This window comes from Suncus etruscus, chromosome 2, assembly GCF_024139225.1.
Source record: "Suncus etruscus isolate mSunEtr1 chromosome 2, mSunEtr1.pri.cur, whole genome shotgun sequence".
NCBI lineage: Eukaryota > Metazoa > Chordata > Mammalia > Eulipotyphla > Soricidae > Suncus > Suncus etruscus.
In genome coordinates, this window is record NC_064849.1 from 40720883 (window position 1) to 40742043 (window position 21161).

The 21161-nt window shown below is 41.2% G+C and overlaps 1 protein-coding gene across 1 annotated transcript in view; it reads left to right on the plus strand.

Moving 5' to 3' along the window:
* NEMF (nuclear export mediator factor) overlaps positions 1-21161 on the plus strand; it is a 66554-nt gene that overhangs the window by 34336 nt on the left and 11057 nt on the right. Inside the window, exons 19-25 of the mRNA XM_049767022.1 lie at positions 10392-10504; positions 14043-14100; positions 15650-15708; positions 15803-15917; positions 17394-17673; positions 19954-19996; positions 20132-20181. Coding sequence (XP_049622979.1) covers positions 10392-10504; positions 14043-14100; positions 15650-15708; positions 15803-15917; positions 17394-17673; positions 19954-19996; positions 20132-20181 — 718 coding nt within the window. The remainder of the gene's footprint in view (positions 1-10391; positions 10505-14042; positions 14101-15649; positions 15709-15802; positions 15918-17393; positions 17674-19953; positions 19997-20131; positions 20182-21161) is intronic.

A 21161-nucleotide genomic window follows, 5' to 3' on the forward strand; every position in this document is an offset into this window, starting at 1 on the left:
GGTTACTCCTGGCTATGTGCTCAGAAGAGTCTCCTGGCTTGGGGGACCATATGGGACACCGGGGGATCGAACCGCGGTCCATCCAAGGCTAGCGCAGGCAAGGCAGGCACCTTACCTTTAGCGCCACCGCCCAGCCCCAGGTCACTTGTTTTTTTTTGTTTTTTTTTTTTTTTTTTTTTTTATTTAAACACCTTGATTACATACATGATTGTGTTTGGGTTTCAGTCATAAAAGGAACACCACCCATCACCAGTGCAACATTCCCATCACCCAAGTCCCAAATCACCCTCCTCCCTACCCAACCCCCGCCTGTACCCTAAACAGGCTTTACATTTCCCTCATACATTCTCAATATTAGGACAGTTCAAAATGTAGTTATTTCTCTAACTAAACTCATCACTCTTTGTGGTGAGCTTCCTGAGGTGAGCTGGAACTTCCAGCTCTTTTCTCTTTTGTGTCTGAAAATTATTATTACAAGGGTGTCTTTCATTTTTCTTAAAACCCATAGATGAGTGAGACCATTCTGCGTTTTTCTCTCTCTCTCTGACTTATTTCACTCAGCATAATAGATTCCATGTACATCCATGTATAGGAAAATTTCATGACTTCATCTCTCCTGACAGCTGCATAATATTCCATTGTGTATATGTACCACAGTTTCTTTAGCCATTCATCTGTTGAAGGGCATCTTGGTTGTTTCCAGAGTCTTGCTATGGTAAATAGAGCTGCAATGAATATAGGTGTAAGGAAGGGGTTTTTGTATTGTATTTTTGTGTTCCTAGGGTATATTCCTAGGAGTGGTATAGCTGGATCGTATGGGAGCTCGATTTCCAGTTTTTGGAGGAATCTCCATATCGCTTTCCATAAAGGTTGAACTAGACAGCATTCCCACCAGCAGTGGATAAGAGTTCCTTTCTCTCCACATCCCCGCCAACACTGTTTATTCTCATTCTTTGTGATGTGTGCCATTCTCTGGGGTGTGAGGTGGTATCTCATCATTGTTTTGATTTGCATCTCCCTGATGATTAGTGATGTGGAACATTTTTTCATGTGTCTTTTGGCCATGCGTATTTCTTCTTTGTCAAAGTGTCTGTTCATTTCTTCTCCCCATTTTTTGATGGGGTTAGATGTTTTTTTCTTGTAAAGTTCTGTCAGTGCCTTGTATATTTTGGAGATTAGCCCCTTATCTGATGGGTATTGGGTGAATAGTTTCTCCCACTCAGTGGGTGGCTCTTGTATCCTGGGCACTATTTCCTTTGAGGTGCAGAAGCTTCTCAGCTTAATATATTCCCATCTGTTAATCTCTGCTTTCACTTGCTTGGAGAGTGCAGTTTCCTCCTTGAAGATGCCTGTAATGTCCTGTAGTGTTTTGCCTATGTGCTGTTCTATATATCTTATGGTTTTGGGGCTGATATCGAGGTCTTTAATCCATTTGGATTTTACCTTTGTACATGATGTTAGCTGGGGGTCTAAGTTTAATTTTTTGCAAGTGGCTATCCAATTGTGCCAACACCACTTGTTGAAGAGGCTTTCCCTGCTCCATTTAGGATTTCCTGCTCCTTTATCAAAAATTAGATGGTTGTATCTCTGGGGAACATTTTCTGAGTATTCAAGCCTATTCCACTGATCTGAGGACCTATCCTTATTCCAATACCATGCTGTTTTGATAACTGTTGCTTTGTAGTACAGTTTAAAGTTGGGAAAAGTAATTCCTCCCATATTCTTTTTCCCAATGATTGCTTTAGCTATTCGAGGGTGTTTATTGTTCCAAATGAATTTCAAAAGTGTCTGATCCACTTCTTTGAAGAATGTCATGGGTATCTTTAGAGGGATGGCATTAAATCTGTATAATGCCTTGGGGAGTATTGACATTTTGATGATGTTAATCCTGCCAATCCATGAGCAGGGTATGTGTTTCCATTTCCGTGTGTCCTCTCTTATTTCTTGGAGCAGAGTTTTATAGTTTTCTTTGTATAGGTCCTTCACATATTTAGTCAAGTTGATTCCAAGATATTTGAGTTTGTGTGGTACTATTGTGAATGGGGTTGTTTTCTTAATGTCCATTTCTTCTTTATTACTGTTGGTGTATAGAAAGGCCATTGATTTTTGTGTGTTAATTTTGTAGCCTGCCACCTTGCTATATGAGTCTATTGTTTCTAGAAGCTTTTTGATAGAGTCTTTAGGGTTTTCTAAGTAGAGTATCATGTCATCTGCAAACAGTGAGAGCTTGACTTCTTCCTTTCCTATCTGGATTCCCTTGATATCCTTTTCTTGCCTAATCGCTATAGCAAGTACTTCCAGTGCTATGTTGAATAGGAGTGGTGAGAGAGGACAGCCTTGTCTTGTGCCAGAATTTAGAGGGAAGGCTTTCAGTTTTTCTCCATTGAGGATAATATTTGCCACTGGCTTGTGGTAGATGGCCTTCACTATATTGAGAAAGGTTCCCTCCATTCCCATCTTGCTGAGAGTTTTGATCAAGAATGGGTGTTGGACCTTATCAAATGCTTTCTCTGCATCTATTGATATGATCATGTGGTTTTTATTTTTCTTGTTATTGATGTTGTGTATTATGTTGATAGATTTACGGATGTTAAACCAGCCTTGCATTCCTGGGATGAAACCTACTTGATCGTAGTGGATGATCTTCTTAATGAGGCATTGAATCCTATTTGCCAGGATTTTGTTGAGGATCTTTGCATCTGCATTCATCAGTGATATTGGTCTGTAATTTTCTTTTTTGGTAGCGTCTCTGTCTGGTTTAGGTATCAAGGTGATGTTGGCTTCATAAAAGCTATTTGGAAGTGTTTCTGTTTGTTCAATTTCATGAAAGAGTCTTGCCAAGATTGGCAGTAGTTCCTCTTGGAAAGTTTGATAGAATTCATTAGTGAATCCATCTGGACCTGGGCTTTTGTTTTTCGGCAGACATTTGATTACTGTTTTAATTTCATCAATGGTGATGGGGGTGTTTAGATATGCTACATCCTCTTCCTTCAACCGTGGAAGATTATAAGAGTCCAAGAATTTATCCATTTCTTCCAGGTTCTCATTTTTAGTGGCGTAGAGTTTTTCAAAGTAGTTTCTGATTACCCTTTGAATCTCTGTCATATCAGTAGTGATCTCTCCTTTTTCATTCCTGATACGAGTTATCAAGTTTCTCTCTCTCTCTTTCTTTGTTAGGTTTGCCAGTGGTCTATCAATCTTGTTTATTTTTTCAAAGAACCAACTTCTGCTTTCGTTGATCTTTCGGATTGTTTTTTGAGTTTCCACTTCGTTGATTTCTGCTCTCAGCTTTGTTATTTCCTTCTGTCTTCCTGTTCTTGGGTCCTTTTGTTGAGCATTTTCTAGTTCTATTAGCTGTGTCATTAAGCTACTCAGGTAAGCTCCTTCTTCCTTCCTGATGTGTGCTTGCAAAGCTATAAATTTTCCTCTCAGTACTGCTTTTGCTGTGTCCCATAAGTTCTGAGAGTTTGTGTCTTTATTGTCATTTGTTTCCAGGAACCTTTTTATTTCCTCCTTGATTTCATCTCGGACCCACTGGTTATTGAGCATGAGGCTGTTTAACTTCCAGGTGTTAAAGTGTTTCTTCTGAGTCCCTTTGGAGTTCACAAATAATTTCAGAGCCTTGTGGTCAGCGAAGGTAGTCTGCAAAATTTCTATCCTCTTGATCTTATGGAGGTATGTTTTATGTGCCAGCATGTAGTCTATCCTGGAGAATGTCCCATGTACATTGGAGAAGAATGTGTATCCAGGTTTCTGGGGATGGAGTGTCCTATATATATCCACTAGGCCTCTTTCTTCCATTTCTCTCCTCAGGTCTAGTATATTCTTGTTGGGTTTCAGTCTGGTTGACCTGTCCAGTGTTGACAAAGCCGTGTTTAGGTCCCCCACAATTATTGTGTTGTTGTTGATATTATTTTTCAGATTTGTCAGCAGTTGTATTAAATATTTTGCTGGCCCCTCATTCGGTGCATATATGTTTAGGAGAGTGAATTCTTCCTGCTCTACGTACCCCTTGATTAATATAAAATGTCCGTCTTTGTCCCTTACAACCTTCCTGAGTATAAAGTTTGCATTATCTGATATTAGTATGGCCACTCCAGCTTTTTTATGGGTGTTGTTTGCTTGGATAACTTTTCTCCAGCCTTTTATTTTGAGTCTATGTTTGTTCTGACTATTCAGGTGCGTTTCTTGTAGGCAGCAGAAGGTTGGATTGAGTTTTTTGATCCATTTAGCCACTCTGTGTCTCTTAACTGGTGCATTTAGTCCATTGACGTTGAGAGAAAGAATTGTCCTGGGATTTAACGCCATCTTTATTTCAAAATTTGGTGTGTCTTTTGGGTAGTCTTGTCTTAGATTAGGTCTTTCAGTTTTTCTCTTAAGACTGGTTTTGTGTCTGTGAAGTTTCTGAGCTGTTTTTTGTCTGTGAAACCATGTATTCTTCCATCAAACCGGAAAGTGAGTTTTGCTGGGTATAGTATTCTGGGTGAAGCATTCATTTCATTCAGTCTTGTCACAATATCCCACCACTGCTTTCTGGCATTGAGCGTTTCTGGTGACAGGTCTGCTGTAAATCTCAGGGAAGCTTGCTTGAACATGATTTCCCCTTTTGATCTTGCTGTTTTCAGAATTCTGTCTCTATCTGTGGGATTTGTCATTGTGACTAGGATGTGTCTTGGGGTGGTTTTTCTGGGGTCTCTTTTGGTTGGTACTCTTCGGGCATGCAGGATTTGATCACATATATTCTTTAGCTCTGGAAGTTTCTCTTTAATGATGTTCTTGACCATTGATTCTTCCTGGAAATTTTCTTCCTGGGTCTCTGGGACTCCAATGATTCTTAAGTTGTTTCTGTTGATCTTATCATAGACTTCTATTTTCGTCTGTTCCCATTCTTTGACTAATTTTTCCATTGTCTGCTCATTTGCTTTAAGTTTTTTGTCCAATCTCTCCTGCTGTATGGAATTGTTATGTATCTCATCTTCCACAGCACCAAGTCTATTCTCAGCTTCTGATACCCTGTCCCAGAGCTTATCCATTTTGTCATTCACTTCGTTTACTGAGTTTTTCAGGCCTGTTAGTTGACATGTTATTTCAGTTTGGAGTTTTGTCATTTCTGCCTTCATATTTTCTTGGTTCTTATTAGTGTTCTGTTCAACTCGATCCATGGTTTCTTGGAGTCTGTTGAGCACCTTCCATATTGCTAGTCTAAAGTCCTTATCTGAGAGGTTGATTAGTTGTTCAGTCATTATCTGGTCCTCAGAATTGTCATCTTCATTCTCTATGTCTGATGCTGGCCTGCGCTGTTTCCCCATTGTCACATTTGTATTGTGGGTTTTTCTACGTGTTGTAGTGGTATTCATTGTCTATATGATGTAGGCAGCACACTCCTCTGGCTCCTCCCTTTCTGGATGGGCTGACTTGCCTCTAAGGGAGGGGAGTCCTCCGTGGATGAAGCCTCACACTGGGTCAAATCTTAGGCCCGAGCATGTAACAGAGAAGACAGTCCAGAGAGAAATGTTTGCTTCTGTGATATAGCGCCGTTCTTAGTGTGATTTTTCCTTCTTGTTGCAATGGAGTTCTTTCCTTAGAAAGAGTGCACGGCCGCGTAGCGAAGCGGAGCGGCCGTGCTCCTCTGAGCCTCTTTTTGCCCCACTCGCAAGAGTTTCACGCAAGAGGACAGTAGACAGACATAGACAGGTCACACTCACAGTCTTTCACAGCTGAGCCCCACTGGGCCGGTGTACTTTCGCGGATTTTCCCCCAGGTCACTTGTTTTTAAGAATGGTGCTACTATCATTCAGTAGGATCTTTAAAAAAATAGGTGGTTTATTTTTGGTTGGGGACACACAGCAGTGCTCAGTGCTTACTCCAGGTGGGACTCGGGATATATGTGGTCCTGAGACTTGAACTCAGGTCAACTACATGCCAAGCAGGTACTTTACATATTTTTCTTTCTCTGGCCCTTGGAATAATCTTTTTAATATATAATTCAGGTATAGCTGATATCCACTTTAAGAGAATGAAGTTAAGCAGTTAATTTAAACAATATGTAAAAGTGAATTTCAAATGCTTCCAGAGCTATAAGCTTATAAAAGGTATAATTTTAAACTGTCATAACTTATAATTTGAGATTAGTAAATTATTTCTTTTTTTTTTTTAGTAAATTATTTCTTAAATATGACAGGAGAAGCATAAAGAATAAAAACTACAAAATTGAATTTAAAATTTAAAATCTTAATTCAAAGGACTTACTTACCAAGAAAGTGAAATAAAGTCCAGAGAAATAATATATCAGACCATTTGCCTTGCACACAGCTGATGTGAGTCCCATGCCAGACACCACACATGGTTTTCCAGCACCCCCATTTCAATTTCCTGATCACAGAGCCAAGATTAAGCCCCAAATACAGCTAGATATGTAGCCCAAAAGGAAGGATCAAAAAAAAAGAGAGAGAGAGAAAAGGTTAAAAGAACCCACAGAAAAGAAAATTCAGGAAGATGGTTCAAAGGGTATGTGTGTTTTACATGCTGCAGTCATGAATTGAGTCCTCCAGCACCATACCAGGAGTAGCCCCAAAGTAAAACAATAAAAATTGCAAGTTATCTGATAAAGGTTATTGTTCTCAAAGGACAATAAACTCGTTGAACGGCAAATAAGTCAAATGGGTGGAGAATTCAAATAGATCTTTCCTAGTGGTATAAATATATATGACTAATAAGTAAATGATAAAAGGCCTGGTTCCATTTGTAATTAGGGAAATGGAACTTGACACCACACTGAGATATTACTTCATCTCTACTAGAATGCTGAAATAAAATACGGACATTGACAACTATTGATAAGAACGTACCAAGATCAAAACCTTTTTTTTTTTTTTTTTTTTTGGTTTTTGGGTCACACCCTGCGGCAGCACTCAGAGGTTATTCCTGCCTCTACGCTCAGAAATAGCCCCCGGCATGCTCGGGGGACCATATGGGATGTCAGGATTCGAACCACCGTCCTTCTGCATGCAAGGCAAACGCCTTTCTCCTGTGCTATCTCTCCAGCCCCAATCAAAACCTTTTCATACTGCTAGTAAAAATAGAAAGTGATACAACTGCTGTAGAAAGTAGTCTGGCATGGAACTGGAGAGACTGCATGGAGGGAGGGCATTTGCTTTGCATGCAGAAGGACGTGGTTCGAGTCTCGGCATCCCATATGGTTTCCCGAGCCTACCAGGAGTGGTTTCTGGGCATAGAGCCAGGAGTAGCCCCTTGGCACTGCCGGGTGTGACCCCCCCACAAAAAAAAAAAAACACAGAAAAAGAAAGTATGGCAATTAAACTTACAATGTCTCATATTCCACTCCTAATTACATCTCTGAGATAATGGAAAATATATCTCCACAGAAAGACATTTATCATAGCATTATTTTATAATGCTAAAATGTTAGAAACATCAACTGATAGAAAAAAATTGATGTTATACATCTAATGGAATGTTATTCAGACTTAAAAAGATCTATCTGGGGATCTATAGTTTGAAGGGATCAAGCACATGCTTTGCATGCTTTGTGCCCCAAGTTTTAACCACTTTATATACCTTTTAAGTCATCCCCTCTACTCCAAGCAAATGCCACATATGGCCCAAACATAAAAATAAATAAATAAATAAATAAAAATAAAAACAAGTGTTTTGAAAAAAGAAATATATGCTTTAACATACATAACCCTCGTCATTAGTATGCTTAGTGAAATGGCCAATCTTTGGGGACAGAAATGGTGATTTGGGGGCCAGAGTATGGCCAGAGTATGGCAAGTTGGGTATTTGCCTTGCATGCATCGGACCTAGATTTGATCTCCAGCATCCCATACAGTCCCTTGAGCATAGTCAGGGAAGATTCCTGAATGCAGAATCTGGAGTAACCTTTAATCATTGCCAGATGAGGTCTGAAAACAAATGTTTAAAAAAGACATTGTGGGCCCGGAGAGATAGCACAGTGGTGTTTGCCTTGCAAGCAGCCGATCCAGGACCAAAGGTGGTTGATTCGAATCCCGGTGTCCCATATGGTCCCCCGTGCCTGCCAGGAGCTATTTCTGAGCAGACAGCCAGGAGTAACCCCTGAGCAACGCCGGGTGTGGCCCCAAAAAATAAATAAAAATAAATAAATAAATAATAAAAAAGACATTGTAGGGCCCGGAGAGATAGCACAGTGGCGTTTGCCTTGCAAGCAGCCGATCCAGGACCAAAAGTGGTTGGTTCGAATCCCGGTGTCCCAGATGGTCCCCCGTGCCTGCCAGGAGCTATTTCTGAGCAGACAGCCAGGAGTAACCCCTGAGCACCACCGGGTGTGGCCCAAAAAAAAAAAAAAAAAAAAAAGACATTGTGATTTCTAGGGAGAAATGGGTAAAGACTATAAATTAATAGTGTATTTCTTTTGAGGGACGATAAAAATGTACTGGAATTAGTGGTATGGTTGTATAACTTTTTAAGTATACAGAAGTATACAATTAACTCTATACCTTCTAAAGCAGGGGTCTCAAACTCAATTTACCTGGGGGCCGCAGAAGGCAAAGTCGGGATGAGGCAGGGCCGCATAAGGGATTTTGCTTACTGAATATTCGCAATAAAAAATCGCATTAGTAAGAAAAAAAAATCGCAAAAGAATCACATTAAACATTTGCATACCCTGAACGGAACTGCTTGGGGTATGCGAATGTTTAATGTGATTTTTTTTTCCTTATTAATGCGATTTTTTTTTTGTTTTTTTTTTTTTTTGTTTGTTTGTTTTTGGGCCACACCCGGCAGTGCTCAGGGGTTACTCCTGACTGTCTGCTCAGAAATAGCTCCTGGCCCGGCACGAGGGACCATATGGGACACCAGGATTTGAACCAACCACCTTTGGTCCTGGATCGGCTGTTTGCAAGGCAAACGCCGCTGTGCTATCTCTACGGGCCCACTAATGCGATTTTTATTGCGATTATTCGTTAAGCGAATAATCGCGAATACTGCGATATTTGAAGGCTGGCCGCGGGCCACAAAATGATGTACGGAGGGCCGCAAACGCCCACAGGCTGCGAGTTTGAGGCCCCTGTTCTAAAGTATGAATTGAATACCAATTATGTGAATTATATCTCCACTAAAATATTTGAAATCTAACAGTATAGATATACATCTATATATATGTATATATATGTACATGCTTTTATGGTTTAGGCAGTTTACAGTAATTTTTTTTTTTTTTTGGTTTTTGGGTCACACCCGGCTGCACTCAGGGGTTACTTCTGGCTCTATGCTTAGAAATCATTCCTGGCAAGCTCGGGGGACCATATGGGATGCTGGGCTTCGAACCACCGTCCTTCTGCATGCAAGACAAATGCGTTACCTCCATGCTATCTCTCCAGCCTCAGTTTACAGTAATTTTTAAAAGTCTTAAACTTTCTTTTTGCTTTTAGGGACTATTTCGTCCTGGATCTATGTTTAGGGACTATATGATTCTGAGGAGTAAACATGGCCTCCTGTATGCAAAGCATGTACTCAGCTTTTTGAGCTGTCTCTCTCTCTAACTTTAGAGGGGTTAGGGTAGCTCTTCTGGGTTTTGGTGGGGTCTACACCCAGTGGTGTTCAAGAGTTACTCCTAGCTTTATGCTTAGGGATCACTCCAGGTAAGGTGATTCCCCCTAAGGGGACCATATGGAGCACCAGGAATAAAGCCTGGCTTGGCTACATGCAAGACAAGTGTTTTATTTATCTTATACTCTCATTTAAGCTCCCTAACCCAAATTTTAAATAAATCTTTCTAAATTATCTTTGCTAGAATAAAGTTAGAATTATTTATATGAGAAAGAGATTTCTGTGACTTTTTATTTAGAGACTCCCTAAAAGCTTTCCATGCAGAGGCCAAAGTACAGGAGCATTTGCCTTGCACATAACTGAACCTGGTTTGAATCCTCAGCATTCTATATAGTCTCCTGTGCATCACTAAGTATGACCCCTGAGGAGAGAACCAGAGTAAGCCCTGAGCACCTGCTAGATGTGGGCTCAAAAACCAGTAATGAGTCACCCATGTAAATATAAAATAGTGACTTTTTGCCTTTTTTTTTTTTTTTTTTGTGTGGTTTTTGGGTCACACTCGGCAGTGCTCAGGGGAAACTCCTGGCTCAATGCTCAGAAATTGCTCCTGGCAGGCATGGAGTACCATATGGGACACAGGATTCGAACTGATGACCTTCTGCATGAAAGGCAAACGTCTTACCTCCATGCTATCTCTCCGGCCCCAAAATAGTGACATTTTGTAATACTGAGAGAAAAATATAGTATGTAAATTTAGGATCTAAGAGTCTATCATGTTGTATGTGATTTTTGTTTCTTGCTCTGTAGAAAGCTGTCCTTCAAGTATTGTTGTATTGTTACAGGAGAGCCGATCCCCCCTCGGACTTTAACTGAAGCCGGCACAATGGCACTTTGCTACAGTGTTGCTTGGGATGCACGAGTTATTACTAGTGCTTGGTGGGTGTACCATCATCAGGTAATAAAGAATATGTCCGGTTTTTTTTTTTTATCCCCCTTTTTTCTTTTTTTTTTTTTTTTTTGGTTTTTGGGTCACACCGGCAGCGCTCAGGGTTACTCCTGGATCTACGCTCAGAAATCGCTCCTGGCAGGCTCGGGCGACCTTATGGGATGCTGGGATTTGAACCACCGACCTTCTGCACGCAAGGCAAATGCCTTAACTTCATGCTCTCTCTCCGGCCCCTCCCCCCTTTTTTATTAAATTAATTATAAGCAACTGTATGCCAAATATTGAGGGTATAAAAGTGGACAACGTAGTGACTTTGACAGTGGACTTCGATGGTGGAGAAAAACCTAAATGTAATATCAGGTAACAAAACCTAAAGTTTTTATTAAATACACACATACAACGAAACCTAATTTTATTTCGGACAAACACACACACACTCCCACCCCTCCCTTCCTTTTGATGTTGTGATAGGGTCACCTGTATTTGGTTGTCATCCTTACTCGGGATCACACTTGGTTCTGGTTCTCAGGAATGCAGTGATGCGGGAGCACGTTTGTCATGTGGGGTTACGCCACTCATTTAACTATAAAGCATGCGCCGTTCCATTGAGCCATCATGGGCCCCCTAAATCAAGTCTTAGGAAAAACCTTTTGGAGAAGATTAGAGCAGAGACCTGGATGAAGAATGATCTGTGCAATTCCAGTGATGAATACCATATGGATTAAAAGGTCTTTTCTCCTGTTCATCTTGGTTGGAATTTCTGAACTTTCTTTGGCTGAAATCTTAGCAGATAGGTCCGGTATTTTTTTTTTAAGTCATTATTTTTGCTCTTTCATTGGGTCATACTTCATTCCATATAGAATTTACTATTCTTTGCTATTGATATTGCCACATTTCTGAAAACTGCAATGGACGATGATGTACTTTTACAAGACGCTAAAGCTGTGCAGTAATTTTTTTCCCGACGCCGGCTCGGCCCGGCAGGACCCTCCCCCGACTCGGAGGCGAGAGGCGTGGGCCGAGGTAGGCCCAGGAGCGGGCACCCCTCGGCACACCCTCACTGCGTGGGCTGACCGCGGACCCACGGCCACCAGCGGGCCAGCAGAGGCGGAAGGAGGGGCGGCGGACCCAAGGGGGGACTCGAGCACAAACCGTCCGTCCTAACACCCTCTCGGATCCTTAGGGGCCGCCACCCCCGAAACCCAGGCTAGCGGTACCCATCAGGCTTCCCCAACAGGGGGAAGGAAACACGAAAGTTGGGGGGTCTGCTACACGGGTCACACCACAGGTCCGTGTGTGCCGAGCCCGTGGGGGGGGACCCGCCATTCCTCCGTCACTGCTGCTCGGCTATCGGCCCGCCCACCAGGACGAGGGGCTGGCTTCCCCCCCCCCCCCAACCAAAGGGGAAGGCGCCGACGGGCTCGGGAGGCCTTCTTGAACAAGCCCCGGTCGCCCGAGGGGACCCCGCCGGTACAACCGTACCTACCACTGTTGCCCACGCGCCCGCACGCCGTGGAACTCTGCTGGCCGCGCGGGGTGCCACCAGACGACGGTGGCCCGACACCCTCGTCACCGACGAGCTGACCGGCTTGAACCGTCCTTGGAGGCAACGACCGCCAACGGGTGGGCGTGCATGTATGTGTTAAATAAGAAAAGCCCAGTCCGACGTGGGCAAGCACAGTGCCAGGGAATGAAGGGGAAGCGACATCACCGGCTCGACCTCAGGCACCTGGCAGACGACCTGGAGCGCTCCAGCGGCGCACCACCGAACGGTGCAAGCGCGGCGTTGCCGGACGGCCCCCCTACACCTCTACCGCGGGGCGAGGGGGCCGGCTCGAGAAGACCACCACGCGAGGGCTGTCTGCTGCATCAGAGTTGGAACCCCGGCCTAGGCGAAGAGAGCGAGGTCGGGCCGGATTCCGCACCTCTATGCCCACCCACAACATGCCCGCTGCGGGGAGGAGCTAGGGGCCCGCTGGCAGAAGATCGTCCCATTCGCCGTGAAGGTCCGTCCCTCGTCTGGCGTGGCTTAGGCCCGGCCCAGGAGAGCGCGACACCACCACGTCCATCAGCTTTGTGCCGCGAACTTTAAAGAGCTCAATACCATTATCCTCCTTGGGGTTAATTTCTTTTATATATATATATTTATATTCATTCTATAACCTATGCTATGATACTTTTAGAAATTATTTTCTCCGGAAATGTTTTTGTTACTTTGGGGCCACATCCAGTGTGCTCAGGAGGATTGTATTTTCTATCTCAGTACTTCAGTTCTTACATGAACGGGTATTTTAAGGATAAAAGTTTTATTTTTAATCCCTCATTATTTTAATAAATGTGCCTATAATATAGATACTCTCATTTGGCAGTTTCACAATAAGAAAATTATTTTTGATTCACAAAAGTTTTTTTGGGAAGTGGGGCCATACCCAGCAGTGTCATGGGTTACTCCTAGCTCTGCACTCAGGAATTACTCAGGAATTGACAGTGCATAGAGAACTATGTGGGATGCCGGAGAATGCCCTACCAACTATATTATTGCTTTGGCCCTGATACACACAATTATTTTGTTATCTGTTTTGTTTTGGGGCCACACTTGGTAGTGCTCAGAAGTTACTCCTGGATCTGAGCTCAGAAATCACTCACGGTAGGCTTTGGGATGATATAGGATGGGATTGAACCTGGGTTGGCCACATGCAAGGCAGACTCCCTACCCACTATGTTATCACTCCGATCCAAAATACACACAATTTTTAAATGAAATTTTATATTGCTTGCTTTCTATTTTACCAAGTTAGTTTTTTTTTTTTTTTTTTTTTTTTATAAAACTACATATTTCATTCCTAAAAGGTATCTTGCTCTAAAAAGTTAACTCAGGAGAAATTTAATAGATGTAGTTTTTTTTTTTCCTTTAGTTTTGTTTTGGGGGCCACACCTGGAAATGCTTATGGCTTACTCTGACCTCTGTGCTCAGAGAACCTTATGTGATATCAGGGATCAAACAGTAGTCAACCAAATGCAAAGCAAGCACTTCAACTCCTGTACTATTTTTTCCCCAGTAATTTTATGTTAGCAAATAATATTTTATAATCTTACTAAAGTATCCTTAGTTTTCTCATCTGTCTTATACATGGAGGAAATGTGGACCAGTTGTGGCTAGTATTAGTCCATGGTATCTGAAAACTTAGAGGTACATCCTTCATTATATCTTTGTTATTGCCAAATGTATTTCTATTTGAAGAGATACTTATCACTTTGTGTTTTGTTTGTTTTGAACCATACCTGGTGGTAATCAATTACTTGTTCTGTGCTCAGGCATCACTCCCAGTGGGCTCGGGTTATTATATATGGCACTGTAGACTTAACCCAAGTCAGCTACTTGCAAGTACTTTATCTGCTACATAATCTCACAAACCCATTATTTATTACTTAAATGTTGATAATGTTTGCTAAATTTCAGAACATTAACATTATCTTAAATATGACTTTCTCAACTGAAAATCAAAACTTCCTCAAGACCAGAGTATAATGTATTGTTATTTCTCAGGTTTCTAAAACAGCACCAACAGGAGAATATTTGACAACAGGAAGCTTCATGATAAGAGGTAATGTGGCAAAGAATTACAGAGACAGGTTTGGGATTCTTCTACTAAAGTTCTCAGGCCAGACTTTTTTTTTTTTTTTTTTTTTTTTGGTTTTTGGGCCACACCCGGTGGTGTTCAGGGGTTACTCCTGGCTGTCTGCTCAGAAATAGCTCCTGGCAGGCACAGGGGACCATACGGGACACCGGGATTCGAACCAACCACCTTAGGTCCTGGATCGGCTGCTTGCAAGGCAAACACCGCTGTGCTATCTCTCCGGGCCCATCAGGACAGACTTATGTTTTCATTTATGAAGTCTATTAGGAAGCAAGGAAATTTTTGGCTTGGTGTGGTAAATTTGGTATATGTTATATCACCCATATTTATTTGTATTGATGAGAATATACTTTTGCATAGATTACTTTTATAAGGGGAAAAAATACTACATAGGTCTGGGAGATAGCTCAAATAGTAGAAGGCTTACTTACCATGTGTTTGGTTTATTCCCACATGCTCATGGGAGTCTTTAAGTATCACTGAGCCCCAGAAGCCTTTGTATTGACAGATCTATGCACTGAAACCTTCAGACCTACATTGTCGAACCTTGAATTGGTGTAGCCTATAAAATTTTTTTTTCATAAAAGGGATAGCTCAAAGGGCAGGAATTCATTGCTTGCATGCATGAGGCCCTGGATTCAATCCCCAGATCTACCTGGCTCAACTAGAGTACATCTAATAGTAGTACTTATGCTCCTAAGGCTCCTAAGCATTGGGGTATCTTTCCCCCATATTTTCCTAGGGAAAAAAAAAATCATATCCACTTTTTTTTTTGGTTTTTGTGTCATACCCGGCAGAACTCAGGGGTTACTCCTGGCTCTATGCTCAGAAATCGCTCCTGGCAGGCTCAGAGGACCAAATGGGATGCCAGGATTCAAACCACCGTCCTACTGCATGCAAGGCAAACATCTTACCTCCATGCTATGTCTCCGGCCCCATATCAACTTTTTTCTAAAATAAATTAGATGGGGCCGGAGATATAGCATAGTGGTAGGGCATGTACCTTGTACACGGCTGATGGAGAACAGACCTGTGTTCGATTCCTGGCATCCCATATGGTTCCTCAAGCCTTCTAGGAATGATTTGAGTGCAGAGCCAGGAGTAACCCCCAAAACCAAAAGTAAGTATATAAATAAATTAGGAGCTGACTAACCCCAAAAATAGAATCAGTAGATATATTTCTTTCTTTCTTTCTTTTTGGTTTTTGGGTCACACCTGGCAGTGCTCAGGGGTTACTCCTGGCTGTCTACTCAGAAATAGCTCCTGGCAGGCACTGGGGACCATATGGGACACCAGGATTCGAACCAACCACCTTTGGTCCTGGATCAGCTGCTTGCAAGGCAAACGCCGCTGTGCTATCTCTCCAGGCCCATATTTCTTTCTTAATGACCAAATTCTGTAAATGGGAATTGTCCTTCAGGACTGAGAAAATAATGTGACCATTATGTCAGTCTCTTCGAAGTGTAAAATTGAGAAAATGGATTTTTAAAACCTTTGTGTGTATTATTTTTTGTAGGAAAAAAGAATTTCCTTCCTCCTTCATATCTAATGATGGGGTTCAGCTTCCTTTTTAAGGTATTCTTATGCTTCTTGGTTCACTCTGCTTTTTACTTGTTATTGGTTTACCTATTGATATCTTTCTTTGATCAATGAAACAATCTTTTTATAGGTTGATGAGTCCTGTGTTTGGAGACACCGTGGGGAGAGAAAAGTCAGAGTGCAGGATGAAGACACAGAGACAAATTGCACAGGTGAACTCATATCAGAAGAAATGGAACAATTAGGTAATAAAGTAGCTTGTAATATTTTCTGTTGTCTAGTCTGTCTTCTTTTTCTTTAGTTTTTAGGTCACACCCACTGGTGCTCAGAAGTTACTCTTGACTTTATGCTTAGAAATCACTCCAGGCAGGTTCCGGGACCATATGGGATGCCGGGGATAGAACCGGGATCAGCTGCATGTATGGCAGTGCTCTACCCACTGTGCTATTGCTCTGGCCTCCTAAAATCATAACTTAAAAAAATTATTTTTGGTTTGTTTAGAATTGATATAAAACTTGCTATCACTTTTGCTGAATTTTATCTTTGCTCATATTAAATATACTTTTTCTAGTGGGATTATAAAGTAATTGGATCCATAACTATATTTGAGAATATGTTTGCACAGCAAAACTTCAATATTTTGGGCCAGAGAGATGGGTTGAGTGAATTGTTTGGATGCAGACTTCGGTAAGATCTGACACAGCATGGTTCCCCCAGCACAGCCAGAACTGATGCCTAAGGTCAGAGACAACAAACAGTAAACCAAGCACCACTAGGTGTGGGCCTAAAATAAAACAAATCTCTCAGTATTCAATGCATTGTATGTAAGTTTACTAGAGATAGATTCAAGCATAAAGGAATTTGTATTTACTGTTGGAATCAGAAGTTAGAAGGGACTCAACAAGTAAACTTTCATGACATTTAGTTTGATTTAACAGTATAGTGGCTATAAGTAGAAAGTAATTACTTAGATTGAGTTTACCAACCTATCTAAAGGAACCAGGGAGAGTATATAACTCTAAAAAGTTATTTTTAGGGCCAAGTGATAGTACAGCAGCTAAGGCACTTGCTTGCCTTGCATGTGTTCTTGCCAGGTTCAATTCCCAGAATCCCATATGGTTTCCTGAGCGCTGCCAGATTTGGCCCCCCAAAATAAACCAACCACCCATATTATTCTTTCTTCTAGGATTAATATTGCATTGTTTCATTTATTGTTTTATAGCACATTAACATGATAGTAATTTGTTTGCATTAGGTTATTGATTCTCATTAATATCCTGGTCAGATGGATAGTAACATTTTATTTATAATTATAACTAGACTGTTTACTACTAAGACAGTGCTCATTTTTCAAAAGCATGTGCCATTATTTAATACTTACAGAAAATATATTACCTTTGTTTTCATTTTCATCTGCAACTTACAAGAAAAGAGGAAGAATTTATAGAACTACTTTAAGTATCATCATTTTTGAAAATACCTAACAAAGCCAAGTTATAGTTTTTATTATAGAAATGGTTGCCTATACATTTAGATAGGAGATTTCTTGGAGTTTGTTTCTTCAAACTAATTCTGTCCTTTTTGCCCAAGTGGAAATAATTGTTGGAGGATGATCAGGAATTTTTCTAGGGAAACAAAAGACATTCTTTTTCTGAGGGTTCCAAGGGAATTATCTAGTTCTGTTGTGGTAATATCATTCTGATTTTCAATAATTTCTTTAGATGGAGGTGACAGTAGCAGTGAAGAAGATAAAGAAGAATCACATGAAACTCCTATAGAAGATGAACTTGTGACTCAGGTTGAACAAGAAGATATTACTAATCAGAGTAGCAGAGATGAACTACATGAAGAACTAATTCAGGAAGAAAGCTCTGAAGATGAAGGAGAATCTGATGAGGTGGTAAAAGATCAAGAAACTATTGGTGAAACAAAGGAGGAAAGGGAAGAGACAGTAAATTATCCTGATACTACGATTGACTTGTCTCACCTTCAATCCCAAAGGTAATTTAAAAAAAAATAAAGATAAGTCTGGAGCCAGGGATATAGCCCCAGTGGTGGGGCACTGCCTTTCATACTTTAAGCCTTACCTGGGTTTGAGTCCCAGCACTAGACATCTACTAATTATGGTTTTTATAAAGTAGGAATAAATAAGTTAATCCTTAGAGTGATAATACCTGGATTGACATCAGCACTTTTACACTTCATTATCCTATAGTGTTACCTTTTCATCAGTCAAGGAATAGATCTCAAACCCAGGATTCAAGATTGGGGGTACAGCAATAGTTCAATGGGTAGGGTATTTGCCTTGTACGTGCTGACCCTGGTTCAGTCTCATATGGTCCCCGAAGCCTGCTAGGAATAATTTTTTCTTTTTTCCTTCTTTCCTTTTTCTTTTTGGTGTTTTTTTGTTTGTTTGTTTTGGGTTTTTTGGCCACACCCAACAGTGCTCAGAGGTTACTCCTGGCTGTGCATTAAGAAATTACTCCTGGGCCCAGAGAGATAGCACAGTGTTGTTTGCCTTGCAAGCAGCCGATCCAGGACCAAAGGTGGTTGGTTCGAATCCTGGTGTCCCATATGGTCCCCCGTGCCTGCCAGGAGTAACCCCTGAGCACTGCCGGGTGTGACCCAAAAAAACAAACAAACAAACAAAAGAAATTACTCCTGGCAGCCCCAGGTTGGCCCCATGCAAGTGCTATCGCTAGTGCTCTGGGAATAATTTCTGCACGCAGAGCCAAGAGTGACTCCTAGGGCCGGTGAGGTGGCGCTAGAGGTAAGGTGTTTGCCTTGCAAGCGCTAGCCAGGGAAGGATCTCGGTTCAATCCCCCGGCATCCCATATGGTCCCCCCAAACCAGGGGCAGTTTCTGAGCACTTAGCCAGGAGTAACCCCTGAGCATCAAATGGGTGTGGCCCCCCCCAAAAAAGAAAAAGAATGTTTAAAAAAAAAAAAAGAGTGACTCCTGAGCACTACCAGGTGTGTCCCCATCCCCAAGTAAAGGTAAAACTAGGTCAAAATAGAAACAAGTAACTGATTATAAATGCTAATACTATAAGGTGATTTCATTAAAAAGGAAAAATTTAAACACTATTTTCCTTTTTTTTTAGTTTTTGGACAATACATGTTGGTACTTGGTTAGTTTTTGGACAATACATGTTGGTACTTGGTTACTTTGGCATGGTGTTTGGGTTACCATGCACCCAGGACATGAAAAGCAGACACTGCTCGAGGACTAATTGTTTTTAATCCTTTGTGTGTGTGTGTGTGTGTGTGTGTGTGTGTGTGTGTGTGTGTGTGTTGGGCCACGCCCGGTGATGCAGGGTTACTCCTGGCTATGTGCTCAGAAATAGCTCCTGGCTTGGGGGAACACTTAGGATGCCAGGGATCAAACAGAGGTCTGTCCTGGATCAGCCACGTGCAAAGCAAGCACCCTACCGCTCTGGCCCCTTCTCTTTTCTTTTTTTCTTTTTTTTTTTCAATACCCTGCAGTTCTCAGGGATCACTCCTGGGGGACTCAGGGAAACATATGTGGTGCTGGACATAAAAACCAGGTAGGCACATGCAAGGCAAATGCCCTAAGTATTATTATACTATCTCCCTAGCTCTTTTTATGTCTTACTGATCACCTGTAAGCAGACAGCTTAAAAAGCATAATCACTGGGGCTGGAGTAATAGCACAGTGATAGGGTGTTTGCTTTACATGCAGACCATCTGGGACAGACCTGGGTTCAATCCCTGGCATCCCATATTGTCCCCTGAGCCTGACAGGAGTGATTTCTGAGTGTAGAGCCAGGAGTAACGAATGAGCATTGCCAGATGTGACCCCCAAACCAAAACAAACAAACAAATAAACAAACAAACAAACAAATAAAAGCATAATCAGTGAGTAGTTAAAAATGACTCAAGTGTCATTTGGTCAAAAATGACCAGGACTGAATATTCGTGGTGTCTCTGAATAATTTACTCTATCTAAACCTCAGTTTTTGTCTTGGTGAAAATGGAAAGGTACCCCCCCCAACACACACACCTTTCACAGGTTTTGCAACTAGTAGTGCCCTGTAAATTGTACCTGACTGCTTAAATATAGAAAAGTATGGGAGATGAGAAATGTTATATTTCTTCTAATTTTACCAAGTTGAAAATTTATAGGGTTGCCAGTAATTATGACATGGGAATGTTTTGGGTTTTTGTAATTATTCATTTTTTTTGTAATTATTTTGTAATTTGTAGTTATTCAATTGAATGTAATTATTCAATTCAACCTCATCAACTCCTGTTTTAATAGGACCCTCCAGAAACTGGCTTCAAAAGAGGAGTCATCCAATATGGTAAGTTATTTTCAAAGTTTTATAATAAACATCAAGTCCTCAGTGATAAGGTATTTTTCTACTTTTTAATTTTACTTTTTGAAAAATTAATAACATTATTGTTTGTATTTGCTTTCTTTGTTTCAATTTTAATAGAATAACAGTAAAATACAGAGCAGAAGACATTTGTCAGCCAAAGAAAGAAGGTAAATAAACATATTTGTATTATCTGACTGAAAAGTATACAGTTATTGTTATTGATAAATTCAGTTATTACAGAGAACTGGGCAATTTTAAGATCTCCCTAATCATGGGCCGAGCTGGTAGAGCATTTCCCTGCCATGTGGCCCACCAGAGTTCAATGTCTGGCATTCCATAGAATTCCCAAGCCTGACAGAAACATCACCAGGTATGGACCAAACAAACCAAAAAAAAAAAAGATCTCCCTAACCAAAATAACTAAAGTCAGCATAAATCTTGTTTAGTTTTTAATATTAAATACTAATAGTTTTTTCAATTTTAGGGCTCTAACTTTTGTTTTGTTTGGGTCACACCTGGCATTGCTCCCTCCACTCAGAAATTGCTCCTGGCAGCTTGGGGGACCATATGGGATGCTGGGATTCGAACCACCGTCCTTCTGCTTACAGGCAAATGCCCTACCTCCATACTATCTCTCCAGCCCGGGCCCTAACTATTATAGTGAGTTAGATCTAGTGATTTCAGACAAATCCTAAGTTACACGAGGTAATGATGACAAGTATAAGCAGGAATTCTCAAAATTATTAGGAATGTTTTGTAGCAAGAAAACATGGTTTATTTTTCTAAATAGCAAAACTTGGTAAAGAAAGGTTACAGCTGAGACAGCTACTATAGTTTAAAAAACATTAAGGCTAGTGGTGTACCAGACAGAGACCCTAGATTGGAATGGATAGTCAGCTCTTTTAAGAAATATAATTATACTGGGGCTGGAGAGATAGCATAGAGGTAAGGCCTTGCATGCAGAAGGTTGGTAGTTTGAATCCCGGCATCCCATATGGTCCCCCGAGCCTGCCAGAAGTGATTTCTGAGCGTAGAGCCAGGAGTGACCCCTGAGCGCTGCCAGGTGTGCCCCAAAAACCAAAAAGAAAAATATATATAATTATTTTTTTAGACTTTTTTTTTTTTTTTTTTTTTTTGGTTTTTGGGC